This window comes from Gymnoscopelus microlampas (assembly GCF_963454915.1).
Source record: "Gymnoscopelus microlampas genome assembly, chromosome: 20".
Classification (NCBI taxonomy): Eukaryota; Metazoa; Chordata; class Actinopteri; order Myctophiformes; family Myctophidae; genus Gymnoscopelus; species Gymnoscopelus microlampas.
In genome coordinates, this window is record NC_139957.1 from 47,728,068 (window position 1) to 47,750,102 (window position 22,035).

At 41.2% G+C, this 22,035-nt stretch overlaps 2 protein-coding genes across 5 annotated transcripts in view; both read right to left on the reverse strand.

The window, feature by feature from the left end:
- Positions 1 to 1,804, reverse strand: part of ston2 (stonin 2) — a 45,327-nt gene extending 43,523 nt beyond the window's left edge. For both annotated transcript variants that reach the window (XM_084044751.1, XM_084044750.1), the window contains exon 1: positions 1,738 to 1,804. The gene's annotated coding sequence lies outside the window, so the exon portion shown is untranslated. The remainder of the gene's footprint in view (positions 1 to 1,737) is intronic.
- Positions 1,805 to 4,206: 2,402 nt separating this feature from the next.
- LOC311036592 (protein tyrosine phosphatase type IVA 2-like) overlaps positions 4,207 to 22,035 on the reverse strand; it is a 31,944-nt gene continuing 14,115 nt past the window's right edge. For 2 of the 3 annotated variants that reach the window (XM_084045375.1, XM_084045376.1), the window contains exons 4-8: positions 10,211 to 11,153; positions 9,526 to 9,618; positions 8,652 to 8,782; positions 7,549 to 7,623; positions 4,207 to 7,109 (exon numbers count right to left, since the gene is read on the reverse strand). In XM_084045375.1, the coding sequence (XP_083901501.1) occupies positions 6,998 to 7,109; positions 7,549 to 7,623; positions 8,652 to 8,782; positions 9,526 to 9,618; positions 10,211 to 10,306 (507 nt within the window). In that variant the 5' untranslated portion in view covers positions 10,307 to 11,153 and the 3' untranslated portion in view covers positions 4,207 to 6,997. The remainder of the gene's footprint in view (positions 7,110 to 7,548; positions 7,624 to 8,651; positions 8,783 to 9,525; positions 9,619 to 10,210; positions 11,154 to 22,035) is intronic. The other variant, XM_084045377.1, reaches the window with a different exon arrangement.

Genomic DNA, 22,035 nt, shown 5'->3' on the forward strand with positions numbered 1-22,035 from the left:
TGTTACAATGTAAACACTTGTCCTATTGACTACAACATGACAAATCCCTGCTCAGAATATACATACAGCCACAATGTATCCAAACAAAGACCTTGTTGTGTCTACAGTTGTCCGTTTAAAGGCATTTCTCAAAGCAGAGTAAACATGACCTCTAACAATATACAAGGTAAATTTTCACATAAATAAGATCACAGAGAGACAACTAAAGCAACTAGGAGGTAACAGCTAAACAATCAACCTATAGATGTGACTTCATGTTTACACATGGTTGATAACAACAACAGACACTTGTTACAATGTAAACATTGTCCTGTCTGTCTGTCTGTCTGTCTGTCTGTCTGTCTGTCTGTCTGTCTGTCTGTCTGTCTGTCTGTCTGTCTGTCTGTCTGTCTGTCTGTCTGTCTGTCTCCATGTGAACATCTCCCTCCTGTATATCTCCTATAGATGCACAGTGTGGGGTGCAGACAGGGGGAGACACCGGCGACAATTGGCCGCTATGCATGATTCTGACCTTTTTCCACACATGGTTTACCTAAAGTAAAGCTCAGTCCTCCTGCTCTCAGATGTTTGACATTTTAACGGCCAAGACATTTTTACCGACGGGTTGAAACAAGCGTTTAAATCACTCTTTCATTCAGCCTGTGGCCACGTTTCCCCAATGCAATCTTACGGGAGCAGTACAGCGCGTGCGGACGGGGGTTGACTGGCCACAGGCTGACTAAATAAGTCATTTAAACGCTTGTTTCAACACGTCTGTGAAGTTCTCTTGAACGTTAAGATGTCAAACATCTGAGAGCAGGAGGGCTGAGCTTTACTTTATGGATTCGATGTGTAGAAAACGGTAAGAATCAATGTTCTGCGGTGTCGCCCCCTGTCTGCACCCCACGCTGTGGAACCCCGTCTTGGAGCTATCTATCAGTGGTGTAATTAAGTAACAAAGTACATTTATCAAGTACTGTACTTATGTACAATTTTGAGGTATTTCCAATTTTCAGTACTTTTACTTCTACTCCACTACATCAAATATTGCACTTTTACTCCACTACAATTATTTGAAAACGTTGGTTACTATAGTTACTTTGCAGATATACATTATTAGTATTACATTATAAAACATACATTAACAACTTTAGCCCTATTTTATACCTAGGCTATTTGAGAATAGCAGATCTACAAGCTCACAACCATTTTGAATTGTGAACTCTTACTTGTATTTCTACATTGCAGTATTGATACTTTTACTTAAGTGTTCCACCACTGGGAGCTATACGAAGGGAGAGGTTCCACATGAAGCTACAATGTAACCAGTCCTGATCACAACATGTAGCACAATGTATCCACACACACACACACACACACACACACACACACACACACACACACACACACACACACACACACACACACACACACACACACACACACACACGTCTACAGTTGTCAGTTTAAAGGTATTAAGCAGAGTAAACATGACCTCTATGGTATCTTGGTAAATAGATAATATAACATCATGCAGACAGATTACTAATACACATAACACTATGATAATAGTGACTATAGGGTCTGTAACTCTGACAGGATCCACACTGTTAGAGATAAAGAGAGACCAGGAGGATGATGTAGAAAAGTTTGAGAACACAGAGAGAGAGACAGACAGACAGACAGACAGACAGACAGACAGACAGACAGACAGACAGACAGACATGTATATAAAACATGTTTATAAAGTGAACCTACCTGCTTAGCGTTCAGCTCCAGAGCTGTAGCGTGTGTGTGTGTGTGTGTGTGTGTGTGTGTGTGTGTGTGTGTGTGTGTGTGTGTGTGTGTGTGTGTGTGTGTGTGTGTGTGTGCGTGTGTGTGTGTGTGTGTGTGTCAGGATTTGGGTCCAGTGTGCGTGCGCGTACACACACAAACACACACAGAGCTGTTAGGACGCATGACTGAACAAACACACTGAAGCATGTCGCCCTGCTTGCGTTCTGCGCATTGATTGGACCAGAATCCATCTGCACGCTGATTGGACCAGAGGAGGACCGTCGTTCTGCACGCTGATTGGACCGGAGGAGGCTCGTCTCTTGTGGGGGTGTGGCGTATGACGTGCAGGCTCCGCCCCTTTAGCATGCATGCACGCACGCGCATGTGCCCGTGCAGCGCGCACACGCATAAACACTTGCTTGTTAAGCAAGCAAGTGTTTATGCGTGTGCACAATACGACAATTATAGTAAATATATAATTATATTTATGTATTATTCTTATCAATTACATTGGGGGAAAAACATCCTTATTAGATAAACACATATGAATAAATGTAACTTTGTTCAGTTCAATGTGTCAGTTAACTTTGTAATAAAAAGGTTTTACTCTCACATACCTTTCAGTGTGTATGTGTTATAGTTATACTTATAGTATATATAGTTATTGATGTGTTATAGTTATAGTTATACTTATAGTATATATAGTTATTGATGCTGAAACCTTCAGAAAGAAGTTTTATCACAACATGAAGGAATGAAGAAATGGTTCATCATAGCAGAGAGTTCTTGGTCAATTGTGGTTCTACGGCGCCATCTACTGTCTGTTTTGTAACACGTCACCTTCAATACCCCAGCTCTCCTACACAACAACTATATGTTATGCATTATGTAGCCTATATATTATTATATATTATATATATTATAGAACTAGTTTATTATGCATTTTGTGATTGATTGATTGATTGATTGATTGATGTACTTTATTTAGTAAGACATGGGAACAACAGTACATGGAAGTACAAATTCACAATAATAAAATGTAAAAAAAAAAAAAAAGTAAAATAAATTGTAGCCTATATATTACATGTGACAACCAGGAATAGTTTGGTGACCACCGGAGAGACGGGTGACAGCCGGAATGTAGACGGCATCTGGGAGCAGTATGGGTTAGTATACATATATGGAGCAGTATGAGTTAGTATGGAGCAGTATGGGTTAGTATGGAGCAGTATGGGTTAGTATATATATATTCATATATGGAGCAGTATGGGTTAGTATATATGGAGCAGTATTGGTTGGCGCCCCATCCTGTGTCTTCCGTGAGGAAGAAGCCCAACAAACCCACAGTGAGGCCTTTATGGAGGGCCTTTCAGCACCACCACGGCCAAGGAACCATCACGTCAGAATGAAATGTTTGGAGCGGGGGGAGTCTGGTGCAACGCTCAGGTCCTGGACCTGGTGAGACGGAGAAGGAGGAGCCCGGCCAGGAGGCCATCCACAGAGCCTAGTCCCTCCACGTGCCAGAGCCTCTCCTCTCCCCCGGCCCCAGCAGAGTAGTTCCGGAGAAGCGGACTGAGTGGCCCTGTCTTTCCCTAAGAGGACTGACCGTGGGTAGTAAGCTACTGGGACCTACTTGATCAACCCCGGCTGGGTCACCTGGGCGAGGGTGTATGTTGCAAGACCCGAATCACCCATCAACCCCAGGCTACAACACTGATGATATGTCCCAGTTACATCCATGTGATGTTTTTCTTTATAGTTACACTGTTACTGAACAAACACTCTATAGTAATGATTACTATCACAATATAGATCTATTTAACACTGTTACTGAACAAACACTCTAGAGTAATGATTACTATCACAATATAGAGCTTTAACTTTATAACAAAACACTTTTTGTTTTAACTAACAATATAAATTGTGACCGTCAGTGTTTTCTTGTTCATGAAATAAAATCAATCAAACAAACAAAGAAACATCCACAGCTTTAAACATGATCATCTTTATTTATTGTCAATGAACAGAAAGGAGGTTTGTTCAGGTCAAATCACTGAACCAATCAATAAATCAATCAATCAACTAATCAATTTAATAAATAAACAAATAGTTAACGAGCGCAGGAGAACAGCTAAAAGATACAATAACAGCAGCTTAACCACACAGAGCAACAGTACAGTACAGTATAGTACAGTATAGTATAGTATGCTTAATGAGTACTTTTACTTTTGATACTTTTGGTAGGCCTACTATATATTTTAAAGTCAATAATATTTGTATTTTTTACCTAAGTAAATAGTTGAATACAGAACTTGTAACAGAGCTAATTCCCAAGTTGTGGTTTTTCTAGGGTTTGGGATCCTTTAGGATGTTAACAACCCCTATGGGTCTGTAACTCTGAGAGTGTACAAATGGAACCAAATGGACACATAATGGTCCATTTGGTTCCATTTGTACACTCTCAGAGTTATGGTATAACAGTTATAGTTTAACAGGTATTATAATAGTATATCAGACATAACATCCACAGTCCAGATCTGACAGGGTGATACTTTTTTTCTTTTTTTCCTCCAGAAACGGTTCCTAAATGTGATGGAACCCATTCTGGGTTCCTCAATGTTTGGATTCGGTTCCTTCGGTTCCGGATTACCGTAAAGTACAGCTAGCTTACCGTACAGGACAGCTAGCTTACCGTACAGTACAGCTAGCTTACCATACAGTACAGCTAGCTTACCATACAGTACAGCTAGCTTACTGTACAGTACGCAAAAACACGCCAACGACCCCACAATAAGAAACTAGAAATAACAAAACGTAACAATATCCTCCTCACGTATTGGTGTTAAAACTGAACAACTCTTACCAACAAGTTCCTGTTTAAAGCAGAGCGTGATTTAAATAAATGATAATTAAAGCTTCTATTAAAGGTTTTCCCACATCATGTCATAGTGTTGCTAACATTAACATCATGTCGCTAACATTAACATCATGTCATAGTGTTGCTAACATTAACATCATGTCGCTAACAGTAACATCATGTCATAGTGTTGTTACCAGTAACATCATGTCATAGTGTTGCTAACATTAACATCATGTCATAGTGTTGCTAACATTAACATCATGTCATAGTGTTGCTAACATTAACATCATGTCATAGTGTTGCTAACATTAACAACAACAAAGGTTTGATGTTAAAATGCTGTTCTAGTCCAAGGGTTCCCAAACTGTTCAGGTCACAACCCCCCAAAATAATCATATTTGAACTGGTGACCCCCCAAAATAATCATATTTGAACTGGCGCCCTTCCACCCTGACAAGCACTTGGAATTGTAGGAGTTGAGGATTTACATTTAGTTTGACTCGGTTCTCACGACGCCTCACACTGTTTGCCTCTTTTTCACGTGATATTTGACAATTTGGTATTAAAAAGGACTAAAAAGCCCTTACATTGTGACTTTATAAATGTGCAGATGTTGGTTTGTTTACTGTTGAATGAGAAAACAATGTTGCACATTAAGATAATCATCTGGGGACCCCCAGGGGGCCCGACCCGTAGTTTGGGAACCACTGTTCTAGCAGGTTGAAGGACAGAACTGGATTGGTCATTTACTGGATGATGTCACTCACAACATAGAATGTATTGTTGTTGTCGGGCAGAACCTAGATTTCGTATTTTTTTCTGTATTTTTTCCTTTTCATAAACAAATGTCCTATTTTATACTTTGTCCTGTGAAAGTGTCGCAAAAGTAGTAAGACATTGACGACCATGCAGTCTTATACAAAGGTTCAAATGTAATTTAGACTGATGCTAGGTTCATTGTTTACCTGTGATCCTAGTTTACTGAGACACTACACTGTCTCTGTATTCTATGATCCTATAGTTTACTGAGACACTACACTGTCTCTGTATTCTATGATCCTATAGTTTACTGAGACACTACACTGTCTCTGTATTCTATGTATGTGTTTACCTTGTTTACTGTAAGTCACTCTGGATGAAGAGCGTCTGATGTATAAATTGTAAATTGTAAATTGTAAATTGCAAAATAGCCAAGCTCACAACGCTTCACGGTATGTGATTCCTTGTGAGCTTGCATATCTGCGATTTTCACCATTTTGGGAAATCATTTTAAGAAGTTTGCCAATTTTTGAACATTTTCGCATATAATGCATGAAACATTTTCTGAAAAGAAATGGTTTTGGAAATAAGGTTTCTACCTGACAGCAACAATATGTTATGAATAATAGTATTTGTAATCCATCAATAAGTGACTTTATCTACATTGTGACATTTGAACATTTGTAGTTTTGTCATGGTTCAAACCTGGACTTTTTTAAAAATGCTACATAACTCCCACAATGCATTGCAATCAGCTCATTCTCTACATCTGTTTAAATGCATGAATGATTTCTCTTCACACTGAAACCTGCCGTTATACATTTATTCTCTTATTTGACTGTCTTTATGTCAGGAGGGGAGCTGCATGGAGACATGAGGTCACAGCATGTTGGAATAATGAAATAAACAGGTAAAGGTAGAAGCACAGACATGTGGCTGAAAATGAGAACGAGCGTGTTTTGCGGCATGGCGTCTGTGTGGCGTGTGCTACGTCACGCAAACATGACAACACAGTCTGTCAAAAAGCAGACACAGTGTTCATTTTGTCAGCAAAATGTTTTAGTTTTTAGTCGACAAAATATAGGATTTTAGTTGACTAAATCTACAGTTGATTCAGTTGACTAAAATGTATTTTCGTGGGCCGCGATTGCTTCGTAATGCCTGATTTATACTTAGCTGCATGCCGAAAATAGCCGATCTACAAGCTCACAATGTGTCGATCGGCTGAGTGTGACACCCGCACGCAACCATGCATATAGAGTCCTACTGGATCTCTGCTCCACTAGTCCCTCCATAACATTTTAGTCTAGTGTTTATTTGTTGACAAAATTGTCAATATAATTAGTCATCGTTTTAGTCGTCGTAGCTTTTTTATTTAGTTTTTATTTCGTTTTCGTCTGTGAAAAAAAGGAAGTCGACAGAACTTATTCGTCATAGTTTTAGCTGACAAAATTAACACTGATTGAAAAGCAGACAGACAGACGGTAGGATTCATCCTACATGATGAAAAGCAGACGAACGGTAGGCCTACACATCCTACATGATGGATGGTAGGCCTACACATCCTACATGATGGATGGTAGGCCTACACATCCCACATGATGGATGGTAGGCCTACACATCCTACATGACAGCACAGCTCTGTCCGTTGGTGTCTTTGAACCTCAGACACATCCTGGGTTTGTAGTTTTCCAGGTAGAGAAGCTGCTTGGAGTTAAACGCTCCTCGACGTTTACTGTCAACAAACATAAACAGCCATCATACAACACTTATGAAAGGTATGACATCTGTTTGCAGTTCAGAACGCTGCTGCTTAACTCTTTACTAACACAGAGAAATACTACCTAATTAAGTCCTAATTAAGTTATGTCTTTACTAATAGTGAGAAAGTGGAGTATATCACTGCAGTTTTTACATCCTTACACTGGCTCCCTGTGTGTCAAAGAATAGATTTAAAATACTGCTTACAATTTACAATGTAGGCATTTAGCAGAGGCTCTTAATCCAGAGCCATTTACAGTAAAGGAAAACTCTAGGTAATGCATCACATGCATAGAAATAGTAATCTAAGATCATCTGCTCTAGTCTCCTTACAGTCTGATGAAATGTACAGTACATAAGAACACATTATTAATTATCATTATAAATATTATGATATAATAGTCTGTACTTACAGTCTGATGAAATGAACAGCGTCTTCATATTCCATTCCACACTCGATGAGAGCCAGAGCTACCAGGACAGGAGCCCTGTGGAACACCCACATAGAAATACACACACATAAACATCACATTATAGGAGCCCTGAAAACACCCACATAGAAATACACACACATAAACATCACATTATAGGAGCCCTGTAAACACACACATAGAAATACACACACATAAACATCACATTATAGGAGCCCTGAAAACACCCACATAGAAATACACACACATAAACATCACATTATAGGAGCCCTGAAAACACACACATAGAAATACACACACATAAACATCACATTATAGGAGCCCTGAAAACACACACACGTTGAACCACAGTTTGGGTGGATTTGGGTCAATCAAATATAATTATGAATTCATATTGAATAAACCGGAGGTGAAATAATGCGTGAAATGAATGAATGACATCTATCTATAGGCCTATTATAGAACGCTCATTATAGCGTGTGTGTGTGTGTGTGTGTGTGTGTTAAAAGTACTTTAATTTGTAATATGACGTAATTTTCCATCAGGCACAAATTAGCCGCCTACTACACGCGCTTTGCCTGTGTAGGCATAGATATATAAAGGTAGACGCCTCCTTCGGCTCTGAGGCGTGCGTATCTCAGCCGTGCTATTTGAAAGTGTAACATTCCTTATAAGATATGATGAGGGACGACTGCTAACTTATTATCATAAAATATATCCCATTGGGGATAAGACAATAGGCTACAACTTGTGTAACAACATCTAATGTAATTCACACAAATTAAAGCGTCTACACATTTCTACAAATTTAAGTGTCTTGATTCACTATTTAGATATTTGATATTCATGTTTTTCATTTTCCAATTAAAAAGTAATTGAAAAAACATGGCCCCCTCTTGTATTAAAAGGATGCAGCCACACAGCATCCATATATTCCAATATAACATAATATTCATATACAATATTATAATATTCAAATATAATATTATAATATTCAAATATAACATAATATTAATATACAATATTATAATATTAATATACACTATTATAATATTCATATATAATATGAATATTCATAAACGTACCGTCCCAGTCCAGCCACACAGTGAACAGCCACACAGCATCCTGGAACCTCTCTGAACTTAGTCTGCAGCAGATTCATCCAATCATCAACCACCTGGTCTGGAGGGGCGGAGCCATCGTCAAACGGCCAATCCTGGAGAGCCGGGGAGGAGACACCAGTTTTTAAACTGAATTCAATGTTTACTTGAGAGGGGGTCAACAGGGGGTCAACAGGGGGTCCGGGACAATAACCACTTGAACCCTAACATCCCTATTCTGGGGGGAACATTAGCCAAAAAATAGCAGATCTACAAGCATAAGTCCAACATACACACACAACAAGACCCCTGGTTTACATACTATCTAAGCCAGTGGTTCTCAAACTTTTTCATGTCAAGGACCCCCAAATTGACACTCATTAGCCCGCGGACCCCCATTTCAAAAGATATGCCAGGGACCCCCATAAGAGAAGATTTTTTACAGCTCTAGCAGTGATTCTCAACCATTTTCATTTCAAGGACCCCCAGTTTGACATACATTAGGGTTACAGACCCCCATTTAATGGCATTTCTATCACTTGGACCGCAATTTATATTGTAAAATCTATGTCAATGTAACTCTGAGAGTGTACAAATGGAACCAAATGGACCCGTCAGGGTCCATTTGGTTCCATTTGTACACTCTCAGAGTTACAAACCCATAAGGGTCCATTTGGTGCCTAATCTATCATTTAGCTGGGGACCCCCTGGAACTCCCTCAAGGACCCCACTTTGAGAACCAATGATCTAAGCCCCCTGTATGTGAGGATCACCTTTAGAGATGAAACATGTCTTTATCATTCTATAATGATTGTGAATGTATTTTTATTATAAAGATGTTTTTTATCATAATTCTCACCAACACTTGTATTCCCTCCTGTTCCACTGGAGTCTTATCGTAGGTCGCATCACACACCCTGACCACAGTGTTCACTCCGTAGGCCTTCAAGTCCTACCAACACATCACACGTTTATCATTATAAACACAGTAGATCTTCAAGTCCTACCAACACATCACACGTTTATCATTATAAACACAGTAGATCTTCATAGTTTTTATCATCATAGCTTAGTTTTTATTTCGTTTATTTTTTAAAGGTTGTCGACCGCCATTTTCCATCATAGTGCAGTGGTTCTCAAACTTTTTCATGTCAAGGACCCCCAAATTGACACTTGTTAGCCCGTGGACCCCCATTTCAAAAGATATGCCAGGGACCCCCATAAGAGATTTTTTACGGCTCTAGCAGTGATTCTCAACCATTTTAATTTCAAGGACCCCCAGTTTGACATGCATTAGGGCTACGGACCCCCATTTAATGGCATTTCTATCACTTGGACTGCAATTTATATTGTAAAATCTATGTCAATGTAACTCTGAGAGTGTACAAATTTGTACACTCTCAGAGTTACAGACCCATAAGGGTCCATTTGGTGCCTAATCAATCATTTAGCTGGGGACCCCCTGGAACTCCTTCGAGGACCCCCGGGGGTCCCCGGACCCCACTTTGAGAACCAATGTCATAGTGAACTAAATGAACTCTGACCTCGATAAATCGTCCCAGCTGAGCGTTGGTTGGGTTGTGTGTGAGGAGGAACCTCAGACCATCGTGTGTGATTTCTACTGGAGCCGGACGATTCATCTTCACTCCCCAAGATTAGGACTCAAGAAGAAGAAGAAGAAGAAGAAGAAGAAGAAAAAGACGAGCGCAGACTTCAAAAAGTCTTTAGAAAGATGAAGAAGAAAAACGATAAAAATGGAGTGATGGTGAAATTGCTGTTTGTACGAACAAAACAAAAACTACATTTGAATATTCTGCTATAATGGGCAAAGATTAGGCCTTCTGGAGGGGAATTCAAAATGTGTTTTTTTCCTGGAAAATGTGGAAGATTAAGTGAAGGATTGACCTGGAACTGGGGGCGGCGTTTTCAAAAGTTGGGCTTTAGTGGTGTTGCATTGTGGGACGTTTCTAAAAAAACTCTCCTTGTGGTTTAGAATGAGGTCAGGGGTCACACAGAGGTCAGGGGGTTAAGATAAAATAACTAAACAAAACAAAAGACCAGAGAAGGACTTCTTCTTTCCTACTATTCTCTATCCTATACTATACTATGCTATGCTATGCTATGCTATGCTATGCTATGCTATGCTATGCTATACTATACTATGCTTTGCTATGCTATGCTATGCTATGCTATGCTATGCTATGCTATGCTATGCTATGCTATGCTATGCTATCCTACTATTCTCTGAGCCCATTCAGGGAAGACTGGCACAGTGCAGGGTTAAACGAGAGAGAGAGATAGATAGAGATAGAGAGGAGAAGAGGAGGAGAGGAAGAGAGAGAAGATAGAAGAAGAAGAGAAGAGGAGAAGAGAAGAGAAAGAGGACAGGAGGTGTCTCTGGGTTCCAGGATGTCTCCACAGGCCTCCTCTCTGCAGACGGCAGACGGTCTGGTCTTCATAAGGGTTAGACAGACTGGCAGTAAGGACCTGATGGACAGACAGACAGACAGACAGACAGACAGACAGACAGACAGACAGACAGACAGACAGACAGACTACTTAGTCTTACTTCCTTCACAGGTTGTTACCAATGATACTAATGAAAGTGAAGGAGCCATTCTGTCTGTGTGCTTTGTTTGTTTGTTTGAAATCATCACTACAGAAGGCTCTGTTCCATTTAGTGTAACACAGTGGTTCTAATGAAGGCTCTGTTCCATTTAGTGTAGCACAGTGGTTCTAATGAAGGCTCTGTTCCATTTAGTGTAGCACAGTGGTTCTAATGAAGGCTCTGTTCCATTTAGTGTAACACAGTGGTTCTAATGAAGGCTCTGTTCCATGCAGTGTAACACAGTTGTTCTAATGAAGGCTCTGTTACATTTAGTGTAACACAGTGGTTCTAATGAAGGCTCTGTTCCATTTAGTGTAGCACAGTGGTTCTAATGAAGACTCTGTTCCATTTAGTGTAACACAGTGGTTCTAATGAAGGCTCTGTTACATTTAGTGTAGCACAGTGGTTCTAATGAAGGCTCTGTTCCATTTAGTGTAACACAGTGGTTCTAATGAAGGCTCTGTTCCATTTAGTGTAGCACAGTGGTTCTAATGAAGGCTCTGTTCCATTTAGTGTAACACAGTGGTTCTAATGAAGGCTCTGTTCCATTTAGTGTAACACAGTGGTTCTAATGAAGGCTCTGTTCCATTTAGTGTAGCACAGTGGTTCTAATGAAGGCTCTGTTCCATTTAGTGTAGCACAGTGGTTCTAATGAAGGCTCTGTTCCATTTAGTGTAACACAGTGGTTCTAATGAAGGCTCTGTTACATTTAGTGTAACACAGTGGTTCTAATGAAGGCTCTGTTACATTTAGTGTAACACAGTGGTTCTAATGAAGGCTCTGTTCCATTTAGTGTAACACAGTGGTTCTAATGAAGGCTCTGTTCCATTTAGTGTAACACAGTGGTTCTAATGAAGGCTCTGTTCCATTTAGTGTAACACAGTGGTTCTAATGAAGGCTCTGTTCCATTTAGTGTAGCACAGTGGTTCTAATGAAGGCTCTGTTCCATTTAGTGTAACACAGTGGTTCTAATGGAGGCTCTGTTCCATTTAGTGTAACACAGTGGTGTGGTGTAGTGAGCTAACAGGGCTTATTTCACCTTTTACAGAGCTTAATTTTTCGACCATAAGCATATCCTAAAATCTAAGGATACATGATATGTTTTCACCAAAATCAATAGTAACTTTGGTCAATAGGTGGCAGTGCAAGACCATGGTATTAACCTGTTTTGCCTTCTGAGCTAGTCCTCTAGGTAGTCTAGTGCGCATGTGCTGCTGGTTCTTCTCATAACTGAGAGAAGACTCGGTGGAAACAGACCACGTTTCACTGTCTCTATTCTTCATAACCACTTTAACCTGTTTTCCAGGTAAACATATATCTGCTACTAGGTGCCACATCCTGGTACCTGTAACATCTGCTTATAGTCCAAAAATGAAGCTTTGTTGAAAGTGAAAATGAGCCTGGTTAGCTCAGTCGGTAGAGCATGAGACTCTTAATCTCAGGGTTGTGGGAGAGTCTCATGCTCTACCGACTGAGCTAACCGGGCTCTTTTTCACCTTCAACAGAGCTTCATTTTTGGACAATAAGCAGATGTTACAGGTACCAGGAAGTGGCACCTAGTAGCAGATATATGTTTACCTGGAAAACAGGTTAAAGTGGTTATGAAGAATAGAGACAGTGAAACGTGGTCTGTTTCCACCGAGTCTTCTCTCAGTTGTGAGAAGAACCAGCAGCACATGCGCACTAGACTACCTAGAGGACTAGCTCAGAAGGCAAAACAGGTTAATACCATGGTCTTGCACTGCCACCTATTGACCAAAGTTACTATTGATTTTTGTGAAAACATATCATGTATCCTTAGATTTTAGGATATGCTTATGGTCGAGAAATTAAGCTCTGTAAAAGGTGAATTAAGCCCCGTTAACTCAGTCGGTAGAGCATGAGACTCTTAATCTCAGGGTTGTGGGTTCGAGCCCCAAATTGGGCGCGAAGAATTGCCATTTAATGGTATGTGAGTGTTGGGCAAACTATGATACACCTCTATCATTTCAATCTGTAGATGAGGTACTAGTTTAGAACTTTAACGATTAATTTACTTGATCAGAGCATCTCATCTTCTATTTTGTCTTAAATAATCACAAGAGGTTTATAAAATAAAAATGTAGTGAGTAGAAAACCGTAACAATGTATATCAGTGCTTGCTTGATTGATTGATGTACTTTATTTAGTAAGACATGAGAACAGTACATGGCAGTACATAACAGTACATGGAAGTACAAATTCGCAATACAAGGTCTACTAAACTGGATAGCTCAGTTAAGCACGTAGCTTGTTTAAGATGAGATCCCCATGCACACAAATCATGTTGACATATAAGAGACAGACAGATATACACACTACTATACAGAATGTCATACAATCAGTTTACAGGTTACTGGTATGAAGTATGAAGGGTGAAAAATATGTACAAAAAAGAAAGAGAGGGGGGGGGGGGTAGGTTAGGTTAGGACATGGGGTAGGTTAGGACTTGGACAGGGGCCATTTTTGAATTGCAGCCTCCTGAAGGTGTATCTTTAGGGCATTTTTGAAAGTAAGTAGGGTTTTACACTCCTTTACTCCTTTTGGTAGGGCATTCCACATTTTAGATGAATAGCATGAGAAAGAGTTCATTCCCTTTGTTGTGCCAAATCTGGGTTGAACATGGTTTGTGGAGCTGCCTCTGGTGTTATGATCATGGACTTGATTAACATTTTGGAAGTATTTTGACAAATACAGGGGGATCCCAATGTTGTGGTGTATCTTAAAGACCAGGCCCATAGCAAGTTGCTGTACTCTGTCCTCAACCCTAAGCCATCCAAGCCTAGCAAAATGGGCATGGGTTAGATGGGCTTTGTAATTGAGGCCAAGAAGTAGCCTTACAAGTTTGTTTTGGGATGTTTGGAGCCTTGTTTTTAGGGCCTTGGAGGTGTTGTGATACCACGAAGTGCATGCATAATCATAATGACCTTGTATGAGGGCCCCTACAAGAATCTTCAGAGTATTCTTACTGACTTTACGAACAAGCCTCCACATCCTCCGTGTTATTTTGTGGACCTTTTTGATCGTCTTTTCAGCGTTTTTGTCACCTGAGAGGTTTGCCTCCAAGATGGAACCCAGGTAGGTAATTTCCTCCTTTCTTGTGATAACATTTTCACCCACTTTGATCGTGAAACTCTCAGCCTTTCTAAGGTTAGGGTTGGACCCAAAGAGGATGGATTCAGTTTTACCCAGGTGTAATGAGAGTTTGTTGTCGGAGAGCCAGATGCAGATCTTGTTGAGTTCAGTGCTGAGAGTTTTCTCAACCTGCAGCCTGTCCCTGTCCGAGACCAGCAGAGCCGAGTCATCTGCGAACAGGAACAGTTTGCAGTCGCAAGCTGAGGACATATCATTCACATATATCAGGAACAGTAGTGGTCCTAGTATGCTTCCTTGAGGAACACCACAAGTCACTGGGAGGGGAGGGGACTGGGTGCCGTTTACTTCCACCACTTGCTCCCTCCCTTCCAGGTAGGATCTCATCCAGTTCACCGACGTGTCATCAAAGCCTATTGCTTTGAGCTTATTGATCATAATTGGGTGATTAACGGTGTCAAAAGCCTTCTGGAGGTCCAGCATGACCATGCCGCAATATTTGCCCTTGTCGACATCTTGTTTGATAGAGTCGTTCAAATAGAGAAGGCATGTGTCAGTGGAGTGGTTTGTTCTGAAACCAGATTGGAATTCGTAAATTAGATTTTTTTCGGCAAGGTACTTATCAACCTGTTCATAGACTATTTTTTCCATGACTTTCGAGATGGAGCTAAGAATAGAAATAGGGCGGTAGTTGCCAGGGTCTAATTGGTTTCCTTTTTTGTACAGAGGGGTCACTCTTGCTTTTTTGAAGTCGTTAGGGACCCGTCCCTGTATGATGGAGAGGTTTATTATGTGGGTAATGATTGGGGCAATGGAGGCGGCTGAGTCTTTTAGAAATTTAGCGGGGATGTTGTCGGGACCTGTGGCTCTGTGTTGTTGGAGTGCACTCAATTTTTTAAACACCTCATCTGTTGACACAGGGGAGAGTTTAAAATCATCTTTGCGTACACCCTGTTTATCGTAAAATGAATCAACATACTCTCCACCATGACTCCCAGAGTGAGGGGGTAGTTTTTCAACTAACTCTGAGGCCACGGTCGTGAAGAATATGTTGAGGATTTTACTCACTTCCCGTTTGGATGAAATGAGAGTGTCATTCACCTTGAGGTTTATGTTTGTAAACCTGGTTTTCAATTTCTTGCTGCAGCCTAGTAGGTTGTTGAATAGCTTCCAGAGCTCACGTGGTTTGTTTTGATTTTCCTCAATTTTGCCATCGAGGTAGCTTTTTTCTGCTAACAACAGCATGCCATTAACCTTGTTTCTTAGCATGTTTTTCTCTTTTTTGAGTTTCGCTACGTGGGATTCGAGACCTTTATTGAAGCTTTTGGCAAGTTTGATCCTACTTTTATGATAGTCAGAACACTTTTTGTCTCTGACTTTCATGGTAGCAAGGATATCCGAATTCATCCATGGAACCGAGCGGGTTTTGACCCTGATGGTTTTCATGGGAGCCACACTGTCCAAATTTTGAATGAATTTGGTTTTGAAACTAAGCCAAGATTCGTCTACCTGTGTGCTGTTTAGTACGTCGGACCAATCCTGTTCCTCCAGTCTGTGATCTAAGTCCTCACTCTTGTAATTTTTTAGGTCTCTGATCGTGACTGTTTGGTGGTAACCGGTCTTAGGTTTACGTTTCTTTCTGGTGCAGAAGATCATGTTATGATCAGATATGCCACAGGTAGAAACACCACTATTGAGGATTTTGTCCTTGTCCGTTGTTAGAATGAGATCTATGATAGTTTGAGTGGAAACACACAGCCTTGTGGGCTGAGTGATCAGCTGGTGGAGTGAGTGCCGATTACAAAACCCCCTGAATGACTTAAACACTGACGCTTCCTTACGGAGCATGTCAGTGTTAAAGTCACCAAGAAGTACTGTCTCCTCATTGTCCACTTTAGCTAAACATTCATCAAGTCTATCATAGAAATCAGCCTGGTTAGGAGGTCTGTATATGGTACCGACTAGCACAGGTTTAGCATTTTCAAAAATGATCTCGACCCACACAGCTTCAATGTCTGCATCATTCAGGTCTTCGCGAAGGATGCAGACATTGTCTTTATGTACATACATGCATACGCCGCCCCCGTTTCTGTTCCTATCTTTTCTGAAAAGTTTGTAGTTTTCAATCTCAATATCAGTATCATCTATCGTATGATCAAGTTTCGTTTCAGAGAAAGTTAAAATGTCAACCTTACCATCATAAAACATCTGCTTGATTTGTGTTAGCTTGTCTCCTACAAGGGAATTCACATTGAGGTGTATCATGTGCAAGCCAACGCCAAACGATTTTTTCATTTGTTCAATGAAAAGATGACTGTCCACTGATAGTCCACAGAGAGGAGCAGTATCGGGGGGGGAGGGGGGTGTTGAGGTGTTAGCGTCCATCAAAGCCTCTGTTTCGCTGTGCGCGGCCATCTGTGGGGGTTGGGGGGGGGTGGGGGGTTGGGCATCGTCTGGTTCTCGGTGGTAAGCAACCAGCTGTGGGGCTTGGGGGATGGGGGGATGGGGGGTTGAGGGGGGCCTTCGTCCGTGGATAGGTTTCTTCCGTTGCGCAGCGTCTCTCCGTCGCGCGTCGTGGAGCGGCGAGTACAGCTGTGGTGTTGATGCAGTCCGAGGGTGCGTTGGCTTGTTGGGAACGAGAGCTAGCGGCGTGGGTTTGTTGTTGTTGTGCGACGTTGTCGCTGGCAACGATAGCAACGTTAGCAGCGCTAGCTTCGTTGTCCAAGTTTGCCTCTCTCGCCAGACGGGCAGAAGTTTGCCTGGTGGTAACTGGGCCTGGATTAACGTGGATATCACCCGACAGGAGAAGAAGAATGATGATTAAAAATCTTCGGTCCATGCGTCCTGTCGGGGGCGCGTACTTTCTAGTCGAGTCCATGGTTAGGAGCATATGGAGAGCTCCAGCCGCGAACCCCAGATGCTTTGTTTCTGTAGTGTCGAGTAGGTAGAAGTCCGAGTGTTTTTCGTTTTTCATTTCCCGTGGATTACCCTTTTCTGTCTCCATCAGGTGTAGATTTTGTGGGTATTCTAGGAATGAATCCGTCGTCCACGAAAGGATGAAAATGAAAAGTAAATCCAGTGAAAAACTGGCAAATATGTTGCCGTGAGAGCGCGTCTCCAAACGGGAGCGCGGAGAGCGCGTCTTCATGCGACTTCTCATCTCGACGTCTAGACTAGACCTCATCTTTTTGAAGTACTGCTGGGATTTGAACCCAGGATCTCCTGTTTACAAGACAGGCGCATTGACCAGCTAAGCCACGGTACCTGCAGAAGCCTGATGTTAAAGATAGAAGATGAGATGCTCTGATCAAGTAAATGAATCGTTAATGTTCTAAACACTATTGTTAAATGAGTTTTGGTTTATTTCCAGAGGGAAGCGAGCCGCAACACATGTAAATCCCTCCCACTACATTTGATTGGGTAAAGCACGGCCTGCTTCCTGATCTGAAGGCACGCCCACTTGTAGCCTATAGACAGGTTTCCTGTTAGTAAACATGAGAGGATATGACCGTGCAGATCCGGGGGTAGCCTATAGAGGGCGCCATTACCCGCAGCAGCTCTGGTCAAATGTCCATTCATAAAACAAATGATCTTCACCGGGTTTAATGAAAGTAGATTAAATTATGCAGTTTGTAATACCTCCCGAACACAACAACAGAGTGAACGGCGCAACAATTCGTTCACCCCGAGCAGGCGCAGATTGCGCATTCTGCTCTGTGATGACGTCGCGCGGAAATCCGTCTATGTGCAAAGGTTCTCAGCTACCGACAGATTCAATCGCAGCTATGAATCTGTTCTTGAGAGATTATAGTTTGCCCAACACTCCCATACCATTAAATAGCAATTATTTGCGCCCAATGTGGGGCTCGAACCCATGACCCTGAGATTAAGAGTCTCATGCTCTACCGACTGAGCTAACCGGGCTTATTTCACCTTTTACAGAGCTTAATTTTTCGACCATAAGCATATCCTAAAATCTAAGGATACATGATATGTTTTCACCAAAATCTGTTTCAAATATTTTTATTGTGAAGCACAGGTTATAGATGTACATTTAGCTTACTTTTTTTTTTAAACAAAAACAAACAGACATAAACACAAAACAGACAGGTAACATGAAGAAAAAAAAAAAAAAAAAAAAACTTAAGCAAAAACCAAAGGGACCCTCCCGCCTCCCCTCCCCCTCCCCAGAAGTGCTGCCCCAGATTACGTGCGACACGGGTCATCCACAAGGATTAGCCTTTCAACCTTTAAGAAAGGAGACTAAAGGCTTCCAAATCTTTTCAAAATCTTTCAGTTTATCTTTGAGTATATATCTGATTCTTTCTAAATGTAAGGACTCTGTCATCTCGTTGAGCCAGAGTTTGATTGTGGGGGTCTCTTTCTTCTTCCAAAATAAAAGTATCAATTTTTTTGCAGCAATAAGGCCATATGAAAAAAGGCGTTGTTGAGGTAGTTGTAGTTTCTTCATCCCTTCTGATACCCCCAGGATGACTAACACTGGGTCTGGATCTATCTCTAGCTCTAGTATATTGGAAAATAGTCTGAATATCTCTATCCAGAAATTCTGTAGGTTGGGACACAGGGCATAACTGTGCAGTAGCGTTGCATCTGCTGATTTGCACTTATCACATTGGGGGGAGGTGTCTGGGAATATTTTGTGTAATTTTACTTTTGAGTAGTGTAACCTATGTAATATTTTGAATTGTATTAAACAATGGCGTGCATTAATCGAACAAGTATGTATGTATTCCATACTGCTATCCCAGATGTCTTCAGTCAGTTGTACGCCCAGTTCCGCCTCCCAGTTGGCTTTAATAGAGTCAGTCGAGACCGGAGTCATGTTATGTAAGGTGTCATACAAAAAAGAAACGATGCGTCTAGTCTCAGCTGCATGACTTAAACACCCATCCAATTTGTCTGGCCTTGCTAATTCAAAACCAGGAATATATTTTCTCACATAACTCCTAATCTGTAGGTATCTAAAGAAATCTCGCTGCGGGAGGCCGTACTTCTCTTTTAACTGTATAAAGGAAGCAAATACCCCGTCCACATATAGATTTTTAATGCAAATTATTCCTTTCTCCTTCCAGTCAAGGAAAGCACCATCTAGCTTAGAAGGGGCGAACGAGGGATTTGCTGCAATGGGTAGCAAAAACGACATTGCCCTAAGCTTGAAGTGATTTGTGACTTGTCTCCAAATACGTATAGTGTTATAAATGATCGGATTATAATTGTATATCTTTTTGTGTAGTAATACCGGCGATAAAATGACTGCCCCTATGGTAAACGGTAGACAATCCTCTCGCTCCATTTCCAATCCATCGGGCAGCAATGCTGTATCATCCAACCAATAGGAGAGGGATCGAATACCAGTGGACCAGTAATAGTGGCAAAAATTTGGAAGAGACAACCCCCCATTAATTTTGGACTTGCAAAGATGAGCCTTCCCTATTCTATGTGTTTTGTATGTTTTCACCAAAATCAATAGTAACTTTGGTCAATAGGTGGCAGTGCAAGACCATGGTATTAACCTGTTTTGCCTTCTGAGCTAGTCCTCTAGGTAGTCTAGTGCGCATGTGCTGCTGGTTCTTCTCACAACTGAGAGAAGACTCGGTGGAAACAGACCACGTTTCACTGTCTCTATTCTTCATAACCACTTTAACCTGTTTTCCAGGTAAACATATATCTGCTACTAGGTGCCACTTCCTGGTACCTGTAACATCTGCTTATTGTCCAAAAATGAAGCTCTGTTGAAGGTGAAAAAGAGCCCGGTTAGCTCAGTCGGTAGAGCATGACACTCTTCATCTCAGGGTCGTGGGTTCGAGCCCCACATTGGGCGCAAATAATTGCTATTTAATGGTATGGGAGTGTTGGGCAAACTATAATCTCTCAAGAACAGATTCATAGCTGTGATTGAATCTGTCGGTAGCTGAGAACCTTTGCACATTGGCTACAAGTGGGCGTGCCTTCAGATCAGGAAGCAGGCCATGCTTTACCCAATCAAATGTAGTGGGAGGGATTTACATGTGTTGCGGCTCGCTTCCCACTGGAAATAAACCAAAACTCATTTAACAATAGTGTTTAGAACTTTAACGATTAATTTACTTGATCAGAGCATCTCATGTTCTATCTTTAACATCAGGCTTCTGCAGGTACCGTGGCTTAGCTGGTCAATGCTCCTGTCTTGTAAACAGGAGATCCTGGGTTCAAATCCCAGCAGTACTTCAAAAAGCAAGCACTGATATACATTGTTACGGTTTTCTACTCACTACATTTTTATTTTATAAACCTCTTGTGAGTATTTAAGACAAAATAGAAGATGAGATGCTCTGATCAAGTAAATGAATCGTTAAAGTTCTAAACTAGTACCTCCTCTACAGATTGAAATGATAGAGGTGTATCAGAGTTTGCCCAACACTCACATACCATTAAATGGGAATTCTTCACGCCCAATGTCGGGCTCAAACCCACGACCCTGAGATTAAGAGTCTCATGCTCTACCGACTGAGCTAACAGGGATTATTTCACCTTTTACAGAGCTTAATTTTTTCGACCAAAAGCATATCCTAAAATCTAAGGATACATGATATGTTTTCACCAAAATCAATAGTAACTTTGGTCAATAGGTGGCAGTGCAAGACCATGGTATTAACCTGTTTTGCCTTCTGAGCTAGTCCTCTAGGTAGTCTAGTGCGCATGTGCTGCTGGTTCTTCTCACAACTGAGAGAAGACTCGGTGGAAACAGACCACGTTTCACTGTCTCTATTCTTCATAACCACTTTAACCTGTTTTCCAGGTAAACATATATCTGCTACTAGGTGCCACTTCCTGGTACCTGTAACATCTGCTTATTGTCCAAAAATGAAGCTCTGTTGAAGGTGAAAATGAACTCGGTTAGCTCAGTCGGTAGAGCCTGAGACTCTTAATCTCAGGGTCGTGGGTTCGAGCCCCACATTGGGCGCAAATAATAGCTATTTAATGGTATGGGAGTGTTGGGCAAACTATAATCTCTCAAGAACAGATTCATAGCTGCGATTGAATCTGTCGGTAGCTGAGAACCTTTGCACATTGGCTACAAGTGGGCGTGCATTCAGATCAGGAAGCAGGCCGTGCTTTACCCAATCAAATGTAGTGGGAGGGATTTACATGTGTTGCGGCTCGCTTCCCACTGGAAATAAACCAAAACTCATTTAACAATAGTGTTTAGAACATTAACGATTCATTTACTTGATCAGAGCATGTCATCTTCTATCTTTAACATCAGGCTTCTGCAGGTACCGTGGCTTAGCTGGTCAATGCGCCTGTCTTGTAAATAGGAGATCCTGGGTTCAAATCCCAGCAGTACTCCAAAAAGCAAGCACTGATATACATTGTTACGGTTTTCTACTCACTACATTTTTATTTTATAAACCTCTTGTGAGTATTTAAGACAAAATAGAAGATGAGATGCTCTGATCAAGTAAATGAATTGTTAAAGTTCTAAACTAGTACCTCATCTACAGATTGAAATGATAGAGGTGTATCAGAGTTTGCCCAACACTCACATACCATTAAATGGGAATTCTTCACGCCCAATGTGGGGCTCGAACCCACGACCCTGAGATTAAGAGTCTCATGCTCTACCGACTGAGCTAACCGGGCTTATTT